Source organism: Molossus molossus, unplaced genomic scaffold (genome assembly GCF_014108415.1).
Source record: "Molossus molossus isolate mMolMol1 unplaced genomic scaffold, mMolMol1.p scaffold_m16_p_7, whole genome shotgun sequence".
Lineage (NCBI taxonomy): Eukaryota > Metazoa > Chordata > Mammalia > Chiroptera > Molossidae > Molossus > Molossus molossus.
In genome coordinates, this window is record NW_023425401.1 from 65,288,772 (window position 1) to 65,311,202 (window position 22,431).

A 22,431-nucleotide genomic window follows, 5' to 3' on the forward strand; every position below is an offset into this window, starting at 1 on the left:
TTCCATTTGTGACATGGATGGACCTGGAGGGTACTATGCTAAGTAAAATAAATCAGACGGAGAGACAAACCATATAAATCCAAAGAATACAATTTTAAGAATAAGATAAACAAGCAAACAAAACAGAATCTAAAAAGTAAAATCTACATAACAAAATAGATGAACAAAACCCCAGAAAGACTCAGATACAGAGAGCAAACTGAGGGTTGCTAGATGGGATGGGGGCTGGCAGAACTGAGTGAAAAAGGTGAAGGGATTAAGAAGTACAAATTAGTAGTTACAAAATTGGCAGTACAAATTAGTAGTCACGGGAATCTAAAGTACAGCATAAGGAATATATATAGTTAATAATATTGTAATAATCATGTATGATGTCAGGTGGGTACTAGAATTATTGGGAGAATCACTTTGTAAATTATATTGTCTGACCACTATGCTGTATACCTGAAACTAATATAAAATTATATTGAATGTCAATTGTAATTAAAATAATAAAACAAAAACTGGGCATCCGTCACCTTTATTGAGCCAATAAAAAGCCCCCAAATTATCTCACATTGCTCTTTTGCAAAGGGTTGATAGCAAGTGTGGGCCTCTGAGCTATGTCAAAGGTACTCATGGGAGAGACACATCTACCACTTCGGTTTTACTAGCAAAATTGACCTTAAAATTTTGCGTTTCTTTTATGGTGGAATATTTACTATAGTTGGGTTTAACATAATTTCAGGAGCACTGTTATCATTGTTATACATCTTGTAATTCTTATAAGACTGGACTACTAAACTGTACAGATAGACTTGTTTACCCAGAACCATGTTTACTAGCAGTGTACTTTAGGCAAGATCTCAGTCTATGCCTCAGTTTTCTCATTTGTAAACGGGGATAAGTTTTACAGGTAGGATGATCAGAGAATTTACATTCACACTTTGAAACTTATGTACTGGAAAGGGTATACTATTAATAATTATGTATGAACAAGAGGCAGGAACCAGGATCACCCTAAGCAAATCCAGGACTATGGTCACCCCCTACTGGCAGGAACTGTTGAAAGGATTAAATGAGAAAATAGATATAAAGCACCCAGCACAGAGCCTGACACACAATAAGTGTTCAGTAAATACTAGCCACAACTTGTTTTTAATCATGAAACTGAAAAGTTTCATAACTTCAGCTTTGTTTTTCTCTCTTCTAACAATATAACATGTTTGGTATTCTTCCTTATGATGGAGAATAGTGGGTTGAAAAAAAGAGAACTTTAATTTCTGCAAGACTAAGAAAAACCCAATTTAAAGTCAACCAACCAACCTCTCTAAAGGAAGAACAATTTTGAAAGACGTTGCAGAAATTCCTAGTTATAAGAAAGGTTCTGGAATGACAGTGCATGACCTACCTGTGAACTCTCTATAGCATTTAGAAGCATGAAGGGGAGAATCAGAATTTTAATGATTTTTGTATTTTGCATTTCTCAAAAGGTTTTGTTCTGGGAACCCCTTTACCCTTTTAAAAATTTTGAGGACCACAAAGAAGCTTTTCTTCATATGAATTTTATCTACTGATATAGAAATAAAAATTGAGAAATTTAAAAATATTTATTTAAAACAATAATAATCCCACCATACATAAACACAGATAACAAATTTAAATGAAAGTAATTGTCTTTACAAAGCAAAAAAAAGAGGATTATTGCTTTACCTTTCTGCAAATCATTTTATTGCTTGGTTTAATAGAAATTAAATTAATTATCATATCTGCCTTTTTATGCAATGTTGTAATATGTTGTTTTGCTGGAAATACATGAACACAATATGTTTCTGGAAAAAGGGGGAAGGGATATTACTAACCTTTCAATTATGTTTACTCTTTGACACTACACCCAAACTCCACAGTAGTTTCTTAAAGGTTCGTTGTAAGGTGGAATCTGAAATTATATCAATGAACTTTTTGTGCTATTGCATTAGAACCCATCAGTCTGTCTTGTACTTTGAATGAATCACTTACTCATGCTTTTGTAATATCCATCAGTTATTTGGAAAATATTGGTTCACTAAATTATATAGATATTCCAAATATTTACACATTTTAGAAACCCAATACACAGAACATTCTAGAAAACATGTGAACACACAAGCACATATTCCATTTGCCATTAGAATATTAATATCATAATATGTCACATTGCCTCTGGAAAACTATACATTTGTGAAAGAATGAGAGGTAAGAAGACAATTCATATACTTATTATTATGAAAATAGTCTTGACTATGCAATCCATTGAAAAGGTTTTAGTTTTAGAGCACACTTTAAAATAGCTGATATGACCTGTTAGCTAAAGCAAAAAACAACCTTTTTTAAAAACCAGGAGACAATAAATTATAACACAACCAGCAAAATTCTAAAATATAGTCTCAAGTGGCAATTTCAAACCTCTTTATATGAAGGCAAGTAGACAAGGTTATTATAAAAAAGATAATTCTAATTTAAAGGTCTTTCTCATTTTTTGGAGTTTGAATTTTATTATTAGCATTTCAGTGCATGTGGGCAGGTATCTTTGGGGAACTCAAAATGCTTCATTTCTTCCTCTTCTCCACATCTCCCCCAAGATAGAATTTTTGTGGAAACATGTAGGTGGCAAAACCCCCATTAAACATATTTTAGTACACGTTTTCTGTTTGTAACCTGTTTGCAATTATCCATTTGCAAATTTCTATCCATTTAGTATGGATTATGTTTTCTTTGCAAGAATAAAATAGATGACATTCTCAAATGGAATTGGTTATAGATGTGAATCACTGCTAAATCTTGTATTTTGCTCTCCTTGTTCTGTTACACCAGGCTTTTCAAATGGGGCAAGCTGATCTTTTTTGAGAAAGAACAACAAATCATTGCTAACTAGTCTTTAGCAGGAGGCTAGCTATAGGATCTCCACTCAGCAATTCTCATTCAAGGTGAAATTTGTTTTAGGCATCCTGCCCTAGCTTTTCTATTGTTTCCCAATGTCCTTACACTACTTCCTTCTGGCTACACAGTAGGTGCCACTATGTAGCCCGCCCAGGCTTATCCTCTTGAGAAATGCTCTCATTTCTAGATTACCTTTTCCTTTGCCGTCTTCTTTACCCTTCAGCAACAAACACCCTTTGTATTCATTCTTTCATTAAATTTGATCTTAGTTTGAGATACAGTGCTAGTGGATGTGAAGCCAATTAAAATTATTTACACTAAGGTATGAATGATGGATAGATACCAGATGTTTAAGAACTAAGGATCAAATGATGGTCTGAACAAATAAATTTGCAAAGGGGTGACTACATGTAGCCATTTGAATAGACTGCTTAGCTTTTCTTTTCAAAGAACTATATTAAAAGCCAGTAAGCCATGTAGAGTTTAACCTAATTATCCTAAGTGTCCAATCTATAAATAAAAGGCAAGCCTGGTAATGAGCTGTGAGGTCCCTGAATGGTTACCTTTCACAGTCTCACAGATTTATATATTAAGGAGAAAGTGGGTAAAGTACTAAGAGCGCAACCCTCATTTGAGCAAGATGTTTTGACTTCAAAGTTGCTGGTAATAATTCTGATATTTTTCAGTAGTCCCTTTTGACATTGCATTTATTCCCGATTAGCTTAAGGCTTTTTTAAAAGGTAATTTTCAGTGTTATCAAAGCTCGACACAGTGATTTCCCATGTATTTTTAGGTTAAGATCGGGTCTCGAACTTGTAAGAGAGGCAATTTCAGCTAACGCCACATTCGCTGTCTTTGGTACTGTGCTCCTCTTCTGCTCTCAGCTGTTCCAATCCTGCGGTTGGCTGAAGAAGGTAGGTGATGGGTAACTACTGATCCCAAAGGACCACTAACGGCATTAATTCCTGTCAGTCTCCACATTCTTGTTTCTCGCCGTGACCTTTCAACAAGCAGGCGGTGCGGCGCCTGCAGAGATTCGGAGCCGGCAGTGCGCGCTGGACGTAAGCAACAGGCACAACCAGCATGCCATCACTACGAGTCTAAAGCGACAGCAGTGGGCGGCGTGCCAAACCTCCTTTCTTTAACCCTTCTTCAAGCGTAGCCCCACCCTCACCGGAAGTGGCGAGGTTTGTGCGTTACGCCACTTCTGGTCCCGACGCCCGTCGCTGGCGGGAGCGAGCACGCCGGTGCGAGGCAACTTTGTTCCCGCCTCCTTTGCCCCGACACCACTCACCTTCGGCTTTCTCAGAGCGTGGCTTGCGTGCGCGCTCCCGGCCGTGCGTCAGGACTAGAGGGTAAAGGCCGTAAGAGCGAGGCGAAAAGGAGGGGTTGTGAAGGTTAGGGCCCAACCAGCAACTCTCGTCGCCCTCCCTCCTCCTGACGAGGAGCGGAGAGGGAAGGGGAGGAGCGAGCCGGGGCTGGCCGCGCACACCACAAGCCTCCTCGTGGGAGGGGGAGCGGAGGACTGGGGCAGCTCTACCACCTCTGCTCGCGCCGGCGAAGGAAGAAGAAAGTCAGGGCTCATATCCACCGCCACAGACTCAGAAACGCTACCCCGCCCCCATCTCCCCGGAAACAGCCCCCCCCTTCCACCCAGCTTCGCATATTCGCAGCCCCAACAGAACCGCAGCCCGGTCGCCTCCGCCTCGCCCCGCCGCCCGTCCCTGCGGGCCGCAAAGTGCGCGAGGCCCTAGGCCGAGAGTTGTCAAGACCAAGCCACTTCCGAGGCGCCCACCGTGTGTCGCCACCACCCCTGGAAGACGACGTCGACGCGTAGGAGGAGGCGGCGGAGGCGTGCAGTTGTCTCGCCCACTCCCCTACCCAGAACTCGCACCCAACGTCAGGGCGCGATGGAGTGAAGCGACGACGAAGGTGGTACTTCCGCGTTGCGCTGCTCGAGCTGAACGCGGCCAAGGCCGCTCCCCAATCCCCGGGGGCACTTGGAGGACTCCGGACTCCCTCGCAGGTCAGCGCGCGGTGCATCTGGTGTTTTTGCTGCTAAGGACAGGACGACCAGCACGACCAGCCGCCTGGATTCCTGCTTCCCCCAGGCCTGGAGGCCGCTGCGTACCCCACTGTGACCTGGAACCCAGGGACCCAAGTCCTGACCCGTATTATCGTGGCGTGTTTTTTCCCGGTTCGCCCTGGTACTGTGTCCCTCCGCCGTCGCCGCTGTTCCCGTTTCCGGCGGGAGAGATGGCCAAGATCTGACCCGGGACGAGGCCGCACCCGCGCCGCGCTCTGCGGCGAACTCTAGGCGATGCCGAGCAGCTCGGACACGGCACTGGGGGGAGGCGGGGGCCTGAGCTGGGCGGAGAAGAAGTTGGAGGAACGCCGCAAGCGGAGGCGATTCCTGTCCCCTCAGCAGCCGCCGCTGCTGTTGCCGCTCCTGCAGCCGCAGCTCCTGCAACCGCCGCCGCCCCCGCCGCCTCTGCTCTTCCTGGCTGCTCCCGGCACGGCCGCCGCCGCCGCAGCCGCCGCCGCCGCTGCGGCCTCCTCCTCTTGCTTCAGCCCAGGCCCCCCTCTGGAGGTCAAGCGGCTGGCGAGAGGCAAGAGGCGCCCAGGAGGGCGGCAGAAGCGGCGCCGCGGGCCCCGCGCCGGGCAGGAGGCGGAGAAGCGTCGGGTCTTCTCGCTGCCCCAGCCGCAGCAGGACGGCGGTGGCGGTGCTAGTAGCGGCGGGGGTGTGACCCCGCTGGTGGAATACGAGGATGTGAGCTCCCAGTCCGAGCAGGGGCTGCTGCTGGTGGGGGGCTGCGCGGCAACGGCGGCGACGGCTGCCGGGGGAACGGGGGGCAGCGGCGGGAGTCCGGCCTCCTCCTCCGGCACCCAGCGGCGCGGGGAGGGGTCGGGGCGCAGGCCCCGCCGGGACCGCCGCCGCAGTAGCGGCCGCAGCAAGGAGCGCCACCGCGAGCACCGGCGGCGGGACGGGCAGCGCGGCAGCAGCGAGGCCTCTAAGTCCCGCAGCCACCACAGCCACAGCGGCGAGGAGCGGGCCGAGGCTACCAAGAGTGGCAGCAGCAGTAGTAGTGGCGGCCACCGGAAAAGCGCCTCGGCCACATCTAGCAGCGGTAGCAGCCGCAGGGACCGAGACCTGAAGGCTCACCGGAGTCGGACTAAGTCGTCCAAGGAGCCGCCTTCGGCCTACAAGGAGCCGCCCAAGGCCTACCGGGAGGACAAAACTGAGCCTAAGGCCTACAGGCGGCGGCAGCGGTCCCTAAGCCCCTTGGGAGGCCGGGACGACAGCCCGGTGTCCCACAGGGCCTCACAGAGCCTGAGGAGCCGCAAGTCACCCAGCCCGGCAGGAGGTGGCAGCAGCCCCTATTCACGGCGGCTGCCGCGCTCCCCAAGCCCCTACTGCCGCCGCCGTTCCCCCAGCTACAGCCGCCACAGCTCGTACGAGCGGGGCGGCGACGTGTCTCCCAGCCCCTACAGCAGCAGCAGCTGGCGTCGCTCCCGGAGCCCTTACAGCCCCGTGATCAGGTGAGTCGGCTGTCCCGTGCGTTTGTCTTTGGCTGGGCTGGCCAGATCCCTGGAGGCAGGGAAGTGGTATTTGGGGTCTTCAAAACCACTCGAGACTAGAAAACCCAGTTTTGGACGTGCTTCAATTATCAAGAGGCATTTGGGCGCCCAGTGACACCTATTCTAGGGGGTCAGAGGGACAGAGCAAGTCCAACAGAGCTTTTCTTCTCTCTGGTAAGGAAGATTTCTAAGGAAGAGTTCAAAGGTTTAAACTTGTTGCATTAATATACGAACAGATTTCTCTCAACTTCTGGTTTTCCAGCACAATTAATTTGGGTAAACCTAGAGTTTGTTTAACTTGTCATATATTTTTTTTAAAACTCTCTAAAGAGGTTTCATTGTTGGAGACTTAGGAATGGATTGTAATTAGGTGCTAAATATTGTATAGGTGAATTTGAATCACGTGCTGATAGATACAGATTGTAAATGTGTCAACGATTGGAAAGCAGCCTTTCCATTTATTCTCTTAATATGTGAAAAAAGCTTATAGTTCTAAATTCTGAATATAAGTAAGATAATCCATTTTGCGATATTCTTATGTGGAGTAGTGTCTTACGTAGTCTTTCAAAGTAATAATTTCAAAGAGTAGAAAAATGACAAGATTGCGATTTCTATGTTGGTTTCTGATGACACCCAGTTGCTAATAACGTGTAAATGCAGTGTCTTTGATGTAGTCCAGTGTAACCAAGTGAATGATTTAGTACATTCTTAGGATATTAACTATTATTTTAAGTTACTATTTACACTTACTTAAAAGTTAAATAGACCTTCAAAAATCACCATCTTCGTTCAGAAATCTTATAATATAACCTAGTGAAATTGGAGTGTTTTATATAGCTATTATGCCTTACTTTCTATGTAATATTATTCTCCCAAAAAAGTGTGAGCATTGATATATACTTACCTGTTAAGCAGTGAATTAAAAATAACTTTTGAGTATTTTGCACGTTCTTGTATTCCTTAAGATGTCTGAAAATTCTAGGCCTTGTAATTTAGAATTTTACAAGATGACATTTGCATTGATTGTGGTTTTCCTATTGGTTATAGTTTTCTTTCAGTAATTCCAAGTGGATGCTGCATACCTCTGTGTACAACTTATGTTGACTCTCAGTACATGATATATACCTGAAAATTAGCAGATGTTTTTGAAATGTTAGTCTAGTAAATGTTTGTACAGATGTGATATTAGAGATACAGATGTGAGTTTGTCTTTAGACCCAAACAGCTGTCTAAATCTCTTCATTCTTACAGTGTTCAAGCACACTCAAAATGCTAGTTAGTTGATGCTTTAAGCAGAGTTATCAACACTGAAAAGTAATTTCACCAAATTTATTATTTATATTTTAGGTTTGCCAGAAGGTTTGTGTTTTTTTGTTTGTTTTTGTTTTAATTGGATTTTGTTTTCATAAACTGATTAGGCTAAGTTTCAGGACTTTAGATAGTGATTTTAAATGTAGGATGCAATTTTAAGAATGGATTCTGTGTTTATCAGGCTTTTTAGTTGCTGGATACTTTAGCAAGGTCCTTTATTGTCTAATAGATCTCTGTGTTTTGTTTATATTATGTAGTAGTGGAGATTAGGATTATTCATATTTAGCAAATATTTATTGAGCATTTATTATATGTCAGATACTGTTCTAGGGACTGGTATATACCAATGAAGAAAGACAAGGTCCTTGCCCTCATGAAGCTTTTGTTTTAGAGGACCATTCATTACTGAAATCTTTTCATGGAGTTTATATTCACCCACTAGTATTTTTAAAAGATTGGATTTAGAGTATGCGTTAGACTATCTTGGCCAACATTCCTGACAGCGAGCTATTTGGTGTATCCCTGAATACATCTAGAGGTGGGAAGATTTTGCTTTGAAGATAGTCTGTTTAATTAGATTTGGGACTCAAGTTCTAGTGGTTTGCCAGGGTCTTACCAAGACCCTTGGAGACTCAGTTTCCCAAATAATAATGGAAATACTTGTGGGTTTATTATTATTTTTTCAAGAATTAAATGAAAATTTATGTATAGAAATAGTGTAGACTATTACAGAAATCTAATGGAATTGAGATATTATTGAATATCTTGAATTGTCAGAATTCTTCATATTGAAACAGAAATCCATCTCTGTGTCAGTTCTACCCATCGCTTCATGTTTATGATACAGAGCAAACCTGTGTGCTATTTCTTTAAAATGTAAAGACAGCCCTGGCCAGTTTGGCTCAGCGGTTAAAGCGTCGGCCTGCGGTCCGGAGAGACCCGGGTTCGGTTCCCGCTAAGGGCACGTACTTCGGTTGCAGTTTGCCCCCGGCCCTGGTTGGTCGTGCGGGTGGCAGCCACTCGATGTGTCCCTTCACATCGATGTTTCTCTCTCTCTCTCTCCTTCCTACTCTATCTGCTACTCTATCTGTACAAAAAATGAAAAAATATCCTCGGGTGAGGATTAAAAAACAAAACAAAACAAAAAAAAACAAAATGTAAAGACAGTTGCCATGTTTTCTGAGTCTTCTCTTGGCCAAAAAACTCATTTTTCAGAAGGTATGGTTTTAGATTTTTCACATTATATCTGGTTTGTCAAATGTCCTGCTTGAAATGTGTGGCCCAGAATTTACATCTAAAATAGTTGATTGAAAAACTTAAGATTTTTAAATATAGCAAATGTATTAATTGCTGTTTAGGAACAATTAATTGAACTAACTTATTCAGTTTAATAAAAAAAAGTTTTATTTACTTTTAGAATTTAGTAATTGTGGTAGGTGGCCCTTGCTGATAATGAATAGACTGCTGGATTGGGAGCTCCATGAAGGCCACTAGCCTGTCTTGACCACCATTGTAATCTTAGTGCTAAGTATAGTGTCTGGCTCAAGTAGACTCAATAATTGTTGAATGGGTAAATAAAGGGATGATGTAGTTTACTGAGCATATGAAATATTATTGTGGGCCTGCATTACATTAGTATTCAATATAGACCACGTGTTATGCTACAGGAAATAAGCTTTGGATCTTTTTTGAGCCCACATGGAGCTTATATATTAATAAATTGTCGGTGTGGATATTTTTAAGGAAATGCATACACATTCAAAATACTAGTACTGAAACCATGATATTGATATTTTTCTTGGTGTTAATTCCTAGAATAAAACCTCTCAATTCTATTGACATCTTTGTTAAAACCTGTTCTTTTCCTTCATCTGAAACTTTAGTCCTTTGATCATACTTTTCTTTTAATCAGTCCCTTCTTAGCTTTACTTTCCCCCCAAAAAAACCAGTTTACCATATTCTCTTTACTAAACTGTTAGGGTATAGGGAGTCACATAATTTTGCTGATTGGCCCTATAATATATGTGAAGGTGTACTGAAGAGGAGCTGTTTAGGAAGGAAGGGAATGGTACCAACAGTTGGGTTTTACTATGTGCCAGGCATTGATAAATACTTAACTACATTCACCCCCAGAACCCATGTGGTAGTTGGAAACATTTCTGTTGATAGACTGGGAAATGGAAACTAAAAAGTTAAGTGATTTGCTCCAATGTCAGCTTGGATTGGTCTGATTCTAAAGTGCATACTGTTGATATTATGCTGTATTGAACCTCACCTGGCATTCAAGGGAGCTGACCAGCTCACATAATTTGTTTTTCTAAAATTCAACCCTTGTTTGGATATTTATGTATTAATTTCTGTTTTCATGGCCATCATTACAGCCTTTTGAGGATTTTAAAAAATAAATTCTTCTAAAGATTCTTTCAGCTCATTTTGTCTTTACTAATTTACAACTTTGATGAATATGAGGCTGAAAACATTTCTTAAAGACATTAATTACTCTTAGTTATTGATCGTTATTTTGCAGTGGGATATCTTGATCTGAAGTCACTCATGTCTAATCAGGTACAATTAGTACAATAAATTGTTATATATAATTGGTTCTCTCTCTGAACCTGTGAAAGTTCTGCTCCACCAAGAAGCAGCAGAGTCTCTATTATGGAAAAATATTACAACCCTGAGAATTTAAAGATGAGTGGACCCTAAATGTAAACAAGTGAATTTATCAGTATTCATTTGCATATGCTATGGGGTACTTCTGTCATGGATTATTATTTAGTGTTTTGTCCTAAAAACTAGTGTTCTAAAATATACAAAATGAAGATATTCCAGAATTTTTTAAAAGAAAGCTCTTAAAACTCATTAAATGCTACAGATTTAATATGTACTTAATAGAAATAAGTCATAAGTATCCTTAGATGAATGGAATTCTTAAAATGCTTTTAGAAAGTATCAGAAATATAGGATACTAGAATAAATGCAGAAACACTTAGAAGGACTGGAAATTTAGGTGAATTCTTTTATGTTTCCAAACTTTTAATCGCTCCTTTTTTTTTTTTTTTATCCTCACCCGAGGACATTTTTCCACCTTTTGTTCAGGTAGAGTGGGAGGGAGAGACAGGAACAGAGAGAAAGGAGAGAAACATCGATGTGAAGGGACACATCGAGTGGCTGCCACCCGCACGACCAACCAGGGCCAGGGACAAACTGCAACCGAGGTACGTGCCCTTAGCGGGAACCGAACCCGGGTCTCTCCAGACCGCAGGCCGACGCTCTAACCGCTGAGCCAAACCGGCCAGGGCTAATCGCTCTTTTTAAAAAATTTTTTTTTTCTTCATTGATATTAGAGAGAGGGGAAGGGAGAGGGAGAAAGAGATGGAAATATGGATGAGAGAGAACATCTATTGGCCGCCTCCTGTATGTCCACCACTGGGGATCAGGCCTACAACCTGGGCATGTGCCCTGATCAGGAATCGAACCAGTGCGCTCTTGGCGAGTGGGTCGATTCACAACCACCCAGCCACACTGGCTGGGCTAATCACTCTTTCCATTGTTGAGATGGCCTTGTGTTTTGCTCCTTCTGACCAAACCTGAACTGACATTTGCACCTACTTAGTCCTTACCACATTTTTGTTCTAACACTAGTTCTTATTTATTTATTTATTTATTTTTGCATTTATCTTCAGATAGAGCGGGAGGGAGAGAGGGAGTAAGAGAGAGAGAAACATTAATGTGAGAGAGACACATTGAGTGATTGTCACCCACACTACCCCAACTGGCACTGGGGACAAACTGCAACCTAGGTACATGCCTTTAGTGGGAACCGGACCCAGGCCTCTCTGGTCCATGGGCCAACGCTCTAACCGCTGAACCAAACCGGCCAGGACTTAACACTAGTTCTTTATCCCATTTTCATTTCTAGCACCTTAGTTCAGGCTCTCATTTTTTTAAAATCATACTTTCTCTTATTATTCTTTTCTTTACTGTACATCTTTTATTCCTAATTCTTTATTAGTAGAGTTTTTTTTAAAAAAAATCTTGGTTAGATTTTGTCACTTTCGTTATATAGAATTAAGTCCAAGCTTTCTAATGCATCATCAGGAGATGCCTTTTATGATCTGGCCCCATTCTATCAGAATTCTATTTATAGAGGCACTTTTATTTTTCTATAATTTTACTCTTGCTGTTCTTTTAGCTTGAAATGCCCTTTTTTCTGTTCTCTGCCTCCAGCTTTGCATTAAAAACCCAATTCAAATTCCACTCTACCATCTTGTGACCTTTCTCTATTTCCCTAGAAAAAGTTCATTCTTTTTCTTTTTCCTAAAGCACGTTTGTTATGGAGCTTCAAAAAATTCTATTTAATATTTTAATTACTTGGCTGGCTACATTTCTGTTTTTCCTACTAAATTGTAAGCTCCTAGAGGACAAATTCCTAAGTGTGTTAGTGGTTGAATTAATTGAAATAATATTTTTCTCCACAGATTAATGCAAATCAATTTTTGCACAGATACCAATTGTGTTTCTAAACTTTGGTTTTGGTTCATATACCCTAGGATGGGAAAAATAATCACTTTGATTTATAAGGAGAGATTTATGAACCTTCTTCTAGCTTCTTTACTGGAATGAGTCAGGGATTTTGAGAATCACTTTTAGTGTGAATAGAATAAATCCAAATTTAGTATTTATATTTGTATTCTGTTGTGTACTAATCAAGATAAATCTTTTTTAGTGATAATTTTCTAAGCAGACTGAATGCCAAGCTTTTATTTCCTAACTCTGAAAAATTTTAGGTATTTCTGAAAAACCAGTTCAGAATTAATGTTGCTTAACATTCAATATATAAGATCATTTTAATTTTTCCTCTGATTGCGTACTTCTTCTGAAAATACCAGTTAAGTTTTTGTATTTTGGTTTTGGTTGGCTTTGTTTCATATGTAGATATTTGTAAGCTTTAAAGTGGGTATTGGAAGCAAAATTATCAATTTGGAATCAGAAGTACTAGTTGTTTGCAGTGATTTTTTTGTTTCTTCAATTGCTAAATTATACACCTAAATTGTGGGAGAATCTCATGTTCTTAATATATTTGGAAAATGAATGTAGATCAGAGGGTAAAATTTAGGTTAAAAACTAGAATATTTATAAAATGGAAAAGAAAAGGATAGTGAAGTGAATGGAAAACTAAACAGTTAATGGGCTGTATGCCTCCCCACTTTTCTGTTTGTTCATTTTCAGTTGCACAGGGGCACTTCCACTGAGATATTTTATTGACATGCCAAACATAATTTAACATTAAATCAATTATTTTACTTCTCTTGGAGTCACTTTTTTCAGATACTGCTCGTCATTATTTTTTACCTATTTTCAAAGACAATAGGGGCTCATGGAAATTTTCAGTTAGTATACAAAGGTGTAGGAGATTCAAGTCCCTTTGAGTCCACCACTTGAGATAATCACCTTTGACATTTTGTTGAACAGTCTTCTAGACTCTTCTGTGCATATATACATAGGGACATAAGATTTTACATAAATGGGAACACACTACAATACTGTTTTGTACCCTGTAGTCCATAGTATATTGTATTTACTGGCTCCTAGTATTCCATTGTATTGATGTACTATAACTTGTTTGGCCAAGTCCATTTTGCTACTCTTAGTTTTGTTTTGGATTTCCCGGGGGTAAATTGTTGGGCCAAAAGTGGTATGTACATTTGTAGTTTTTATATATACTGTCATACTGCATCTTCAGAAAGCTTTTATCAATTTATTTATATTTATTTATTTATTTATTTATTTTTGGTACGTGCCCCTAGCGGGAACGGAACCCAGGACTCTCTGGTCCATAGGCCGATGCTCTAACTGCTGAGCCAAACCAGCCAGGGCGCTTTTATCAATTTATATTTTCCAAGTGTAGGAGTACCCATTTCCTCAGTCCCACCATCAGTGGAGTTGTCAGTTAATCCTGTTACCATTTTCGATTGCACTTCTTTACTATCTAACAACGCTGAATTTATTTTTATCTATTTTGTGATGTTCTTATTTCCTGATTTTTATTTGTTTTCTTATTAATTTTTAAGAGCCCCTTTGAAGAGATATTAACTGTTGATTTTTTGTGTGTGGCATTTAGCAAGTGTTTTTCATGAGTTTGTCTTTTTTCTTTTAACCTTGTTTATGTTTTAAAAAGTTTTTGATTTGTGAGTGTGTGCACATGTTTTAAGAGGTAGTAGTTTCTCCCAGGTACCCAGTGCCCAACCCTTAGTAATACTTATCCTTTCTCCCTCTCCACTTCTAATAAATTGCTTGTTTTTTTGGTCCTTTGGCAGTGGTCTCTAGTTCACTTTTAATTAGTTTGAAACTCCTTAGTATATGGACTTACTGTTGGATATGCATGCTTTGGGGGGCCTTTACTCTTTGATCCCCTCTTTCTGCATTCAAATTAATCTTAAAACACCACCTTGAGTCTGTCATTTTCCTATAAAACATATTTACAGTATCAAATTCTTGAATTGAGCATTTAAGATTCCCTACTCCAGCCCTGGTCGGTTTGGTTCAAGTGGTTAGAGCCTTGGCCCTAGTTGGGGCTGTATGGGAGGCAATCAATTAATGTCTCTCACATGGCTGTTTCTCCCCCACCCCATCCCCTTCCTCTCTCTCTCCCCCTCTTGACCTTCCATTCTATCTGAAAATCAGTGGAAAAATATCCTGGAGTGAGGATTAAAAAAAAAAAAAAAAAAAGATTCCCCACCCCAGACTCACCCAAACTACCCACTTATTATATATGCTGATCACAATATAAACTACTCGTTACTTTTTTTTTTTTTAAGTAGGAAGAGATAGAGATTTACTCTATTGTTGAATAGAATTTTTCTCCCTGCTCCTTACTACATGTCACTCAGCTGTCTTATATATCAGACTAGTGTTTCTTATGTAAATAAAAGCAAATATGAATATATGTTCTTATTTTCATCCCTACTCTTTTATACAAAAGGCAGCAAGTTATATAACCTGTTCTGTAACTTGTTTTTTGTCCTTAACAGTATGTCATGGGACCTTTCCATGCTGATACAGGAACAGCTTTCTCATTCTTTTATCAGAGCGTCATAGTATTCCATTGTGTGGATAACTGCCTCCTAGTTTATTGAACCATCCCCTTACAAATGGACACTTGAATTGTTTCTAGTATTTGCTGTTACAAGCAATGCTGTAGTGAACCAAGGCAGCTTTTTACTTTATTTATTATTTATTTTTTTCTTCATTGATTTTAGAGAGGGAGAGAGAGGGAAACATCAATGAGAGAGAACATCCAATGAGAGAGAACATCGATTGGCTTCCTCCTGCATGCCTTCCACTGGGGATCAGGCCCACAACCTGGACATGTGCCCTGACCAGGAATTGAACTGGCAATCTCTTGGTGCTTGGGTTGATGCTCAACTGCTGACTGAACCGCACCGGCCGGGCCCAAGGCAGCTTTTTAAAAGAGTTGCACAGCACTGCATATGCTACTTTTTTTTTTTTTTTTTTATTGAATTTGTTGAGGTGACACTGGTTTACAAAATTCCACAGGTTTCAGATGCACAATTCTATAACACATTATCTATATAGTGTATTGTGTATTCACCACCACCAGTCAAGTCTTTGTAGATCACTGTTGATCCCCACATACCCTCTTTCTCCTCACCTGCAATCATCATATTGTAGACTGTGTCCATGAGTTTTTTCTCTTTTTTGCTCAATCCCTTCCCCCCTGTACATGCTACTTTAAAAGGAGATTATTATTCTTTATTCTTAGAATGCTGGTTGGTTTTATTGGTTGGTGTATTCCCAATTACTGGTATTAATGAATGAAACATTGATGATGGGAGTGACATCCCTTCATAATTCAGGAGTCATTAATTTGCCTCTTGGAGGCCTATTGCTCTATCTTAGATTTATTTTAATAGTAAGAACTTTGGAAATTTTAATAGTGAAACCTACTTAAAGCCCTTGCTCTGAATCACTTATCACTGAAATTACTGCCATGGCAGCTCTAGAGCAATTTAACAGGATAATAGTGAATAAGATAAATTACACTTCAGGTTTTTTAATTTTTTTTAATTTTACCCATACCCCACCTCCCTCCCCTTTGGCAACCATCAGCTTGTTCTCCTATCTATGGGTCTAGACTCTTTACTGTTTTAAAATAATGGAATTGTAAGCCCTCTGTACCTTAGTTTATGTCCTTGACTCATTTAGCCAACCCTCTTGCCCATTCTTCCAACCACAGTTCAGGTATCATCTTATCTAAGCAATCTTTATTAATCTTTTCCCGCAGTGATTCCTTTAGCACTCAGATCACTTTTATGAATACTTACTACATCCAGATTGTACTAGAGTTGCCCCTTCTTCTTAGGTGTATTGGATGTTTCAGTAATTCATTAAAAAACAAAAGCAAATCAGTTATATTGAGATAATTTACATATAGTATGATCCATCAATTTTAATTGTACAATTGAACAGATTTTTTTTAATTGACTTTAGAGAGGAAGGGACAGGGAGAGAGAAACATCTATGAGAGAGAACATCGACTGGCTGCCTCCTGCATGCCCCCCACTGGGGATTTGGCCCACAACCTGGGTGTGTACCCTGACCCGGGATCGAACCGGTGACCTCCTGGTGCATGGGTCGATGCATAACCACTGAGCCACACTGGCCAGGCCAATTGAATGGATTGTGACAAATAGATATGCTTGTGTAACCACTACTACAATCAGGAAAAAGAATATTTCTGTGCCCCCCCAAAAGTTTCTTGTATTCCTTTGCAGTTCATCCCCTACTTCTACCTGTGATCCTTGGCAACAACTAATCTGCTTTCCATCACATTACTCTCACCTTTCTTGAACTTTATATAAATGGAATTACATAGTGTGTAGGTTTTCTTATTTTTATTTTATTTTAATATATATATATACACACATATATATATATCGCCTCACCCAAGGACATTTTTGTATTTTTCTTCAGATAGAGCAGGAGGGAGAGAGGGAGGAAGACAGAGAGAGAGAAACATCGATGTGAGAAAGACACATAGACTCTCTGTCACCCACACAACCCCGACCCGGGTCGGGGACAAACTGCAACCAAGGTACATGCCCTTAGCGGGGACTGAACCCAGGCCTCCCTGGTCCACGGGCGGATGCTCTAACTGCTGAGCCACACTGGCCAGGGCTATTTTTATTTTTTTAATCCTTACGCAAGGATATGTTTTCATTGATTTTAGAGGGAAAGAAAGATGGGGGTGGGGAGAGACATTGATAGGTTGCCTCCCGTAAGTACCCCAGCTGGGGATCGAACCTGCAACCTTTTTGGTGTTTGGGGGGCGGGGGGCTATAATCCAACCAATAAGCCCACCCAGCCAGGGCCCACAGTATGTAGTTTTTGTTGACTGCATTTACTTAAGATGGTCTTGAGATTCACTGATGTTGCATTCAAATGGGTTGTTCCTTTTATTACTGAGTAATATTACATTTATGGATATACCATTAATTTGCTTATTTTTTCACTCGCCTTAACATTTGAGTTGTATTCAGTTTTTGGCTATTTTGAATAAAGCTGCTGTGAACTTATGAATACAGCTCTTGTTTTTGTTACTTGAGCATTGCAATTGCTTCACATCCTCACTAAGACTTCAGTTTTTGTCAGTCTTTGATTTTAGCTGTTGTAGATGAGTAGTGGCATATCATTGTGGTTTTATTTGCATTTCCTAATGACTAATAATGTTGAGCATCTTCAGCGTCTTTCCATATGCCTAGTTGCTCTTCGTATTTTTTGTGTAGTGTCTTAAAATATTTTGTTCATATTCTTTATGAATTTGGTTGTCTTGTAGATATTTTGTATACAAACTCTTTGACAGACACGTTTTGCAAATGGTTTTTCTTTGTGGTTTGCCTTTCCTTAACAATAATTTCAAAGAGCAAAAGTTTTACATTTTGATGAAATCCAATTTAGTACTTTTTTTCTTTTATAACTTGTGTTTTTTGTGCCCCTCCCAAAAAATCTTTGTCTAACTCATGGTCACAAAGTTTTTCTCCTTGTTTCAAAATATACCTCTTCAATTTATCATAGTCTACTTTAATGTATAATGTGACATTACAAAAGTATACTTTAAATTTCTTCCTCTTTCATACTATTCTTGTCATGTTTTATTTCTACATATGCATGATTTATGCATTATAAATGTGTGTGTGTGAAATTTAAAAATGAGATAAGACACATATCTACCTTAATGTATGCCTTTTCAAACACTTTCTCCTCTCTTTGTGTATTTCCAAGCTTTGGTGTAGTATTTTCATCTGGCCAAATGAATGGCTTTGAACATTTCTTGTAATTCTGGTGTTTGTCTGAAAACCTCCATTTTGAAAGATATTTTTTCTGGGTATGGACTTCTACATGGACTATTTTTACCTCTCAGTACTTTGATTCTGGCTTGATGAGAATTTTCATATTTTGTTTTTACTTTAGCCACTGGATTATAAGTCTCATGAGATTTTTTTTTAAATCTTAATGTCTTTTAAGTACTGACACAACATATGATAGGTAATAGGTACCCAGAAAATGATGTTAAAGTGATTTGGATAAGAAAATATCCAGCCCTGGCCGGTTTGGCTCAGCGGTAGAGCGTCAGCCTGTAGTCAAGAGAGACCCGGGTTCAGTTCCCGCTAAGGGCACATACCTCGGTTGCAGTTTGTCCCCGGCCCTGCTTGGGTCATGCGGATGGCAGCCACTGGATGTGTCCCTTTCACGTTGATGTTTTTTTTTTCTCTCAAACTAATCAAAAGTATGTGCCTTTGGGCAAATCAAGTATTATGCTCTTCCTCTACTCCTCACCATCTTTTTCAAATGTAGAAGTTTATGCTCAGTGAATTAGAACTTGTTTGGTTGAACCAGTGAGCAAAAGTTAGCCATGTGTCTTATTTTTTTAACATTTAGTGTTGCATAAGGAATGTAAAGGAAGGAAGTATACTTTTAGAACAAACAGAAAACATTTCAGTTTTATGTTATTTTTTTCTAGTTTTAAAAATACTATCTTTTTTTTGAGATGTAGTTCACACACTCCATATAATTTACTCTAATTTTAAATTAAACAATCAGTGGTCTTTAGTATATTTACAGAGTTGTGCGACCATCATCACTAATTTCAGAAAATATTAATCACCTCCTCCCAAAAAACTCTACCTATTAGTAGTCACTCCCCATTCCCACCGTTTGCAGTTCCTGTAAACTAGTTTCTGCATCTATGGATTTGCCTGTTCTGGACTTTTCATATAAATGGAATCATACAATTCATGGTCTTTTTTCACTTAAGCGTAAGGTTTTTAACATTCATCTATGTTGTAGTATGTATCAATACTTCATTCCTTTTTATGGGAAATATTATTCCATTGTATGAGTATATTGCATTTTATTGTCAGTTGATGGATATTTGGGTTGTTTCCATATTTTGGCTATTATGAATTATGCTTCTGTGAACATTTATTTATATAGAGTTTATTTCTCTTGGGTATATTCCTCGGAGTGAATTTCTGAGTTGTATGGTAATTCTATGTTTAATATTTTAAGGAACTACCAAAGTGTTTTTCCAGAGTGGCTGGATCATTATTATATTCTGACTAGAAATATATGAGGATTCTGATTTCTCCACATCCTTATAGTGGTCTTTTTGATTATTATTATCCTGATGTTTAAAATGGTACCTCATTATGACTGATGATGCTGAGCATCTTTCCATGTGTTTATTGGCTTTTTGTATATCTTTTGAGGGGAAATGTTTATTCATATCCTTGCTTTAAAATTGGGTTGTTTTCTTATTGTTGAATCTTAAGAATTCCTAATATATTCTAGATACAAATTTCTTAATATGACTTGCAGTATTCCTCCTCCTAGAGAGAAGAATTCTTATTCAAGAGAGTTTGTTTTAATTTAATACAAAGAAGTGGCATTTTCCCCAGATGATTTGTTGGCTGTTCTTATAGTGTAACTTTGGACAAGTCACATAGCTTCTGAGTCATGGTGGAATCAAAAGGAGAAGAAAAGAAAGAATTCCTAGGGTAAGGTGTCAAGAAAATAACCAAAAGAATATTATCTGTTAGATGGATAAATATCCAGTATTAAGGAAAAAGCAAGGGCTTAGAAATTATACAGATGTAGATTGTAGATTGAGATGCTTTTGTAGCAGAGCAATAGCAAGCATTTCCATTGACTTCTCTCTTTTGAACTTTGATCTTTCTTGTAAAATAGGTTGAATAATGCCTACCTAATTAAAAAACAAAAAACTTGAAACAACCTAAGTACTATGTACTTAGTAATAGGGGAGCAGTTAAATAAATTATAGTACAGATACATGATTTGCAAATATTTTCTCCCGTTGTATCCATTTGTTGATGTCCATTAAAGCACAAAAGTTTTAACTTTGTTGAAGTCCACTTTGTTTTTTCTTTCTTTACTTGTGCTTTATGTCATATCAAAGAAGGCTATGCCTAACTGAAGGTCACAAATATTTATCTCTATATTTTCATCTAAGTTTTTATAGTTTAAGCTTTTACATCTTGGTTTTGGGTCTGTTTAGAGTTAATTTTTTGATGTGATGAGAGAAAGAGGTCCAACTTCATTCTTTTGCATGTGGATATCTAGTTGTCTCAGTTGTTAAAAGGACAGTTCTTCCTTCGTTGGCATTCTTTTTTTTTGCATTTATCTTTAGATAGAGCAGGAGGGAGAGGGAGTAAGAGAGAGAGACATCGATGTGGGAGAGACACATGGAGTGGCTGCCACCCACATGACCCCAACCAGGACCAGGGACAAACTGCAATCGAGGTACGCGCCCTTAGTGGGAACTGAACCCAGATCTCTCTGGTCCATGGGCTGAGCAAAACCAGCCAGGACGGCATTATTTTTTTTTTAATTAATTTTTTGTTGTTCACAGTATTGGTGATGTCCCCCATTGCCCCCCGCCCTTTGCTCCCCTCCACTCTGTTCCTCCCCCCCCCCCCCCCGGCCTTCAGCACTATTCTGTGTCTCCATGGGCAATGCATGTACAGTAAAACCTCATTGTAATGGACTCCTTTGGGCTTTATGTAATAAAGTAGGTTTTCCAAATGCATATGTTAAAAGATTGACAAATTAGTTTGCTTGCCTGTTTTTACATACGTAGACATGGTGTATAATTAAAATTAAGTATGTGTAAATAGTTTAAATTTAGAGAAAAGTTTTCTATATGTATTGCTGTATTTTAAAATTTATACTGATAGGTCTAGTAAATGCATGCATTCACCAGTCACCATGAGTCAACAAATGCACAACAGGGGTGGGGGGGCTGAGTGTACATCAGACACTCTGCAGGGACATTAAAACTGCTGCAGAAAGTCATGCCCTGCAACAGCAGAACCAGTTACATATACCATGCAGTGTGATCACATGCTAATTATTCGGGGACCATTGTTTATGAGCGGTGACTCTTGGATTTAAATATGTAGACTATAGTTAGTTGTAGATATGTAATATTTATTTATGTCTGCGAAATCACTGCAATGTTTTTTCCAACATATGACTTCTTGGCTAAAATTTGTTAAAAATAACAGTGAATTATTAACCAAAAAACCCTGTTAATTAAATTATAAGCAAATCTAGCTTAAAATAATTTTAAAATTAACGACATGTTAATTTTAACATATAACATATGGGCTGGAAATCTTGTCTGTTAAATCCGAATTCCATTAAATTGAGGCCCCAAAAAATCGAAGGTTTATTTTAACCTTTTGCCTCCTCCCACACCCCAGCCTTCCCTCTGAGATGTCAGTCCAGTCTGTGCATCCATGTCTCTGGACCTATTTTGTTCATTAGATTCCATGTATAATTGAGATCATGTAATATTTGTCTTTCTCCGACTAGCTTAGTTCACTCAGCATAATAATAATCCATGTCCATCCATGCTGTCACAAAGGGTAAGAGAGCCTTCTTTTTTTTACAGGTGCATAGTATTCCATTGTGTAAATGTACCATAGCTTTTTTTTTCTATCCTCACCTGAGGACACCTTTTCATTTTGCGTTCAGATAGAGTGAAAGGGGGAGGGAGAGAGAGAAAGAGATACAGAGAGAAACATCCATGTGAAAGGGACTCATCGAGTGGCTGCCACCTGCACAACCCAACCAGGGCCAGGGACAAACTGCAACCAAAGTACATGCCCTTAGCGGGAACCGAACCCGGTTCTCTCGGGACCACAGGCCAACGCTGTAACCGCTGAGCCAAACCGGCCAGGGCACCATAGCTTTTTTATTCACTCATCTACTGATGGGCACTGGGCTATTTCCAGATCTTAGCTTTTATAAATACAGCTGTGATGAACATAGGGGTGCATATATTCTTTCACTTTTTTTGAGGAACTCCATACTAATTTCCATAGTGGCTGCACCAGTCTGCATTGCTACCAGCAGCGTACTAGGGTTTTCTTTTCTTCTCATTCTTGCCAGTACTTGTTTGCCGATTTATTGATGGTAGCAATTCTGCAGGTGTGAGGTGATAACCTCATCGTGGTTTTAATTTTCATCTCTCTGATGATTAGTGATATTGAGCATTTTTTCCACATGTCTTTCTATGTCCTCTTTGTAGAAGTGTCT

General features: G+C 39.7%; 1 protein-coding gene across 5 annotated transcripts in view; it reads left to right on the forward strand.

Moving 5' to 3' along the window:
- The first annotated feature begins 4,623 nt into the window (after window positions 1–4,623).
- CDK13 (cyclin dependent kinase 13) overlaps window positions 4,624–22,431 on the forward strand; it is a 143,632-nt gene continuing 125,824 nt past the window's right edge. For 2 of the 5 annotated variants that reach the window (XM_036246218.1, XM_036246220.1), the window contains exon 1: window positions 4,624–6,438. In XM_036246218.1, the coding sequence (XP_036102111.1) occupies window positions 5,219–6,438 (1,220 nt within the window). In that variant the 5' untranslated portion in view covers window positions 4,624–5,218. The remainder of the gene's footprint in view (window positions 6,439–22,431) is intronic. The other 3 variants (XM_036246219.1, XM_036246221.1, XM_036246222.1) reach the window with 2 other exon arrangements.